Raw genomic sequence first — 5,678 nt, forward strand, 5'->3', positions numbered from 1 at the left:
AGTGGTGCTGTGGAATGCCCAGCTAGCTAAGGAACTACAGATGAAAATATTTCAATAAAGGATTATTTGTTAACCAAAAAAAAAAAAAAAAAGAAAGGGATATGTGATTAGGTATTTTTGTCATGACAGGAGTCCAGAGTGAAGGCAGCACAGTGGAATGGACTTGGGGAAAGGGGCTGTGTAACAGTGAAAGAATTTTTCTGTTACTTTTCAAGGAGAAGAGCGAACTGGGGCGGGGGGTTGAGGTGGGTAGGGAGAAAAGTGTAACAACGAATGAATGGAAATAATAAAAAGGGTATAAGATCGTGACCAATAAAATAACAATAATAATTAAAAAAAAAAAGAAAGAAGTCCAACTATTAGTCTCTTCCCATCTGGAGCAATGAGAAATGAAAAACCTCAAAGATGTAAGGACATAGTTAGTCCAGAAGACTAAGGGGTCATGAAGCCTTGGCCGCTAAGACCAGACGAAACCAGACGGTGCCCGGCTGCCACTGCCAGACTCTCGTAACGGAGCACAGGACGCACACCAGGTTCATCCCAGTGTCACTGACAACAGCAGAGAGATGGGAGCACCTCGGTGCCCACCCAAGTAAAAAAAGGAGAAATGGGGGTGCAGTCACCCATAGGAAACCAAAAAGAAGTCAACTGCCCCACATGCATGCAGCTGGAAGACATTATGCTGAGTGAAACAGGTCAGGCGCACACACACTACTGTGTTCTAACATTACCATTTTAAAAAGGAAGGATTTACACACAGAGTAAGTCATATGAAGATGGTACCAGGCATGGGAGAAGAGGGAGGGGAGTCAAAATTAAGAAACAGGCAGGGCAGAGAAAGGGAAACAACACATAAGGAGAAGCTGGTAAGACGCTGTCATTATATTAATTACTTCTAACTAGTATCATAAAACAAAATGGATAGAAATGATTGCATGAAAAACCAAACTGATTTGAAAAGTCTCACTCAAATTAAAGTTTTGTTTTTTTTTTTAAAAAGAGAACGACCATAACAGAAGGACAGACGGAAGAATGTGGACCCAAAGTTAAAATCCTAAAACGAGATCGGAGCACGAGGTCTGTTAGTCTGATCCTATGCGCAGACCAGCTTATTCGTCTGGTGGGCGCTGGCAGAACCTGAGACTGTGCCCCCGGATTAGTGACCCTTCCAGCCTGGGACAGACCTCACCCCTCAACTCAACATTCAGCCGACCAGCAGACAGGCCTATGAGGTGACCAGTCACACCTGGGAGGCTCAGACCCCTTGGTGGTGTGTGTGTCGGGGTGCCGGGGAGACGATGGTGTCCTTTGGGGTGAGGGAGGGGACAGGGCAGGTGCCCCGCGGGGTAGGGGTGAGGTGAGGATGAGGATGAAGGACAGGGCAGGCACCCTGCGCATAGGGGTGAGGTGGGGGAGAGGGAGGGGACAAAGCAGGTGCCCCATGGGGTAGGGGTGAGGTTAAAGGACAGGGCAGGTGCCCCATGGGGTAGAAATAAGGTGAGGGGGAGGGTGAATGACAAAGTAGGCATCCTTGCAGGGTAGAGGTGAGGTGAGGGTGAACCACACCGTGCGGGGTAGGGGTGAAGTGGACCCCCCTTTCCCGGGGTAGCGGTAGACAGGGGTGAGGTGGTGGGCACCCACCTCTCCGAAGCTCATGCGGTTGGCCTGCTTCCGGATCTCCGTCAGCCCCAGGCGCTCCTTCATCTTGCGGTACCTGGGGGCAGGGAGGGGGTCAGTGTTGGGGTCCAGTCCAGCCCTCCCTGCTCCCCGCTCGTCCACCCCGCTCCCCGCTCGCCCGGCCCTCACCTGCGGCCACCCCGCTTCTTCCGCTGACCATCCAGGGGTGCGGGCAGCGGCTTCACCTGCTTCACGGGCGGCGGCTCCTGCCACTTGTCGAACTTGCGCTCGATCTCGTCCTTCAGCTCATAGCCCACCTGGGGGGAGGGGGGGCGGCTGAGGGCATCTATCCATCTGCCCACACCTGCCTGCTGGCCTCATCCTGGCACCAGGTCTCCCTGCTGACCCTCAGACCCTCGGCCAGGTCACACCGGAGCTGGGGGCACTAGCCACTCGGGTGGGATGTGAGGACCACTGGTACCTGGGTGCCCCCCTGAGGCCCTCCTACATGGGGGCCCTGGGCCAACCACAGACCCACATGGATGGACGGACAGACAGACCGAGCCCTCCCCTTGCCCCCGTACCTTCCCCTCGGTGCTCTCGTGGAAACTGTCCACACGGGCGGCCAGCGTGCACTTGGCGGCCACCAGCCGGGCTGCCTTCCGTCGGAGGTCCTGGGGCACAGACAGGGGGGGCAGGACCAGGTCAGATGGGTGAACAGACAGGTGGACTAACTGTGAGCTGAGGCTGCCTGACTGGTGCAGCCCCTTGGGGTTCACACTCCATGTCCCGGAAGGCAGAGGGTGGACACGGGATCAGGTGTGCGGCCTCAGGGCCCCCAGGGGTTCCCTCCAGGACCCCTGATGTGGTGTCTGGGCCAACCCAGACAGACAGACAGACCTGAGCACAGGGCAGAAGGGAAGTGGCCCTGACTCTTTAATGCATCTCACTGAGAAGGGTGAAGGAGGGAATGACAAGGAGATGAAAGAGGGGGTGATGCTGGTCCTGGGATGGGAGGTGACGGAGGGAGATGACAGAGGGGATGTCAAAGGGGTGACAAGAGTGATGGGGGTGGATGGTGAGAGATGAAGGAGCGATGTGTGTAGAATGACGGGGGTGACAGGAGTGGTGAGGAGGTGATGGGGGATGAGAAGGAGGTGACAGAGATGGTGGCAGGGGCATGAGGGTGGTGACAGGAAATGAGGGGTGAGGACAGGCTGGGGGATGTGGCGGTGGGGTAGGGGGGTGAGTGTGGCCAGGGCCCTTGGAGACCCAGAGAGTGAAGCAATCCCAGAAGGAAGTCCGCCAAGCCCTGGGGACATCTCCGAGGATGTGGGGACCAGAGCTAGAGACCAGGGCCTTCCCCAGGGCCGGCAGAGGGCCACCTGCAGAGGGCCACCTTCAGGGCAGGTGCCCAGCGTTTCTGTGACAGCTGCGCTGGAGGCCAGACAAGGACGAAGGCAGGTGGGCTCTGGTGAGGACAGGACCCAGGAGAGGCGAGGGGTCGCGATGTGGGGACAGGCTCACCGGGGGCAGGGACTGGACAATGTCGCTGTGGTAGATGTAGCCCGTGTGGGGCAGCACGGAGGTGGATGAGAAGCCGGACAGCGTCTTCCGCTGGGCTCCCAGCAGCATGATGTTGCAGGCAGGCATCTTGGACAGGTTGGTCAGGCCGCCGGCCACGCCTGCAGAGGGAGGGACCGAGGGGGGGGTCACGCCTGGAGGCTGCACTTGAGCCTTATGGTTTCATGGTTCTTAGTTCCCCCCCCCCCTTTTTCTTTTGAACTGGTGACAGTTCAAACTTGCTTCCCACTCAATGTTTCTTTCTTTTTTTTTTACTCAATGTTTCTTAAACATCACTTTGTGAGCCTGACCACAATTCCCACAATGGGACAGAGCAAGACTGTTGGTTTAAAGACCAAGGTTCGCCTGATTCAAGCTGTGGCATTCTCAATTGCTTTGTCTTTGTAAACTACATGATGAATAAATAAGATCAAAGAAAAACAGCCTGGCTCAGTGCAGGGTGGACACAACCTTCAACTTGTGAAAAATGCAGTGGCCATGAGTCCCCATAAAGGGAAGAGTGATACAGGAGAGATTGGAAGGCAGACCTTCACGGCGTGAAGGACCTAACACCTCCGCTGAGCAGCTTGTGCTGAACTCGGTGCGTGAGCACCAACGCGCCTGTGCAGACCTCACGGCCCCCAGAACCCCACCAGGCAGCTGCTGGTGCTGCGGGGCGGGCTCCGGGGACGCCTGCACATCAATGAACTGGGGCTCCCGTGTCCGATGTGGGGAGCTTACTGGCAGGCCTCTCCTCCTAGGCACTTGCAGTGGGCATCGCACCACTGGCACCCCCACAACGTGAGCCTGTAGGGCAGGCTGAGTCTCACCCATGATCTTGGCGGCGGTCGAGGCCCCGATGATGATGGAGAGGTTGGGTGCGATGAAGGACATACGGGACTCCACGTACTCGTAGATGCGGTGCTTGGAGGCGTTCAGCTCCAGGGCCATGTCGCAGGCCTCCTCCAGGCGCTCCAGCTCCTCATCGGACAGCTGCTGCCTGCGGGGGACGAGGGACACGGGGCTCGGCCACCAGCCTGGACCCACTCTGCCGCTGGCCCCTTCCCTTATCTCGCACGTGGGGAGCGGGGCTGAGTCCATCCCGGGGGTGGGTGGGGTGTGTGTGTGTGTGTGTGTGTACAGGTAGCACGGGGCTCAGCATCCAGGGTCCACCCACTGGCTGTCCTTTGCCCTTCTGTGTGTGTTACCTGCTGTCCCCTTCCCTTGTGTGTGTGTGTGTGTGTGTGTGTGTGTTTTGGGGGGGGTGCTCAGTGTCCATCCCTGGTGTCCACCCAACTGCCATGTCCGTGTGTGTGTACCCCATTCAACTACCCAAGCATGTACGGTGCCTGTGTGACTGTCGACTGCTCCAGGGTCCTCTCTCCATGGCTTTGACCTTACACTAGCAGGTCACCAGGCCCACCTTCCCAAGTGCCTTTGGGTGGCTGTGAACTCAGACCTCCTGGGTAGCAGGTGGGTGTGCTAACAGGAGACCCAAGGATGAGCTGAGGAAAACACACACACACCCCCCCGCTGCTGTGGACTGGATTCCGACCTGGGGGCCTTACGACCGAGAGCTGCCTAGAGGGTCCCACACACAGAGGGAGGCCACACGTCACTGACGAGGCCACCCCTCTGCTCTGTCCCGTGGAGCCTGCAGTGGGTTTGCACAGTGGACCTTTCGGTCAGCAGCCGAGCTCTTTAACCACTGCACCCCCAGAGCTTCCTGTAAGGAACCAGCCCCCCTAATCACGTGCTCTGGGGCCCAGTGGACAAGGAGGGGCACTGCCAAGTCAAAGGCAGGCAGAACCGGCTCGAGCCCACCAGCTGCCCCTCGGGGGAAGGACAGGCAGTCTTCTCCTGTGCGATCCAAGTCCCTGAGAACCCGCTGGACGGTCAGCTACGGGAGAGAGGCTCTTAATAATGTGCTGACCCTCAGCCTCCTCTCTCGGGACTGCAGGCTCCACGTGGAGGACCCCTGAGAGCCCCGCCCGGGGCCCGCCTTGTAGGAGGCCCTTGAGAGGCACAGGTTATAGGTGAACAGTCCTGTGGAGACTGGGCTCCCATGGGATGGCCCTGGCCCGGGTGGCGGCGGCCCTCACCCTTGGGTGGTGGAGGCGGTCACGCTGACCACCATGATGGTGGCATTGGTCAGGATCTGCTGGAGGTTCTCGTTGTTCTTGCACTTGTCCAGGCTGTTGCCCAGCTCCTGGGGGCGAGAGGGGAGGGGGCGCACCATCAGGAATTGTGAATAGCTGCACGCCGTGGAACATTCTCGAACCAGGACCCTGAGTGCCCTGAGCCAGCCAGGAAAGGGCAGCTGTGATGTACGACCAGTCCTCTAAAGGGGTGAGGATAAGGGCTACACACAGACCAATCCAACACGGAGGGGAGGGCCACCTAGGAGGAGAGGGAGAGAGGGGAGCGGAGGGTGGATGGTCACCTGGGATGACAGGGAGACAGGAGCAGAGAGTGGGGGGAGAGAGGGGAGCAGAGAG

The 5,678-nt window shown here is 58.0% G+C and overlaps 1 protein-coding gene across 1 annotated transcript in view; it reads right to left on the reverse strand.

Annotated features, from left to right (window-relative positions):
• Window positions 1-5,678, reverse strand: part of PRPF31 (pre-mRNA processing factor 31) — a 16,076-nt gene that overhangs the window by 2,180 nt on the left and 8,218 nt on the right. Inside the window, exons 5-10 of the mRNA XM_006897298.1 lie at window positions 5,283-5,389; window positions 4,011-4,180; window positions 3,145-3,302; window positions 2,202-2,291; window positions 1,807-1,934; window positions 1,642-1,714 (exon numbers count right to left, since the gene is read on the reverse strand). Coding sequence (XP_006897360.1) covers window positions 1,642-1,714; window positions 1,807-1,934; window positions 2,202-2,291; window positions 3,145-3,302; window positions 4,011-4,180; window positions 5,283-5,389 — 726 coding nt within the window. The remainder of the gene's footprint in view (window positions 1-1,641; window positions 1,715-1,806; window positions 1,935-2,201; window positions 2,292-3,144; window positions 3,303-4,010; window positions 4,181-5,282; window positions 5,390-5,678) is intronic.

Source organism: Elephantulus edwardii, unplaced genomic scaffold, assembly GCF_000299155.1.
Source record: "Elephantulus edwardii isolate Elephantulus edwardi_28Jun2011 unplaced genomic scaffold, EleEdw1.0 scaffold00208, whole genome shotgun sequence".
Lineage (NCBI taxonomy): Eukaryota > Metazoa > Chordata > Mammalia > Macroscelidea > Macroscelididae > Elephantulus > Elephantulus edwardii.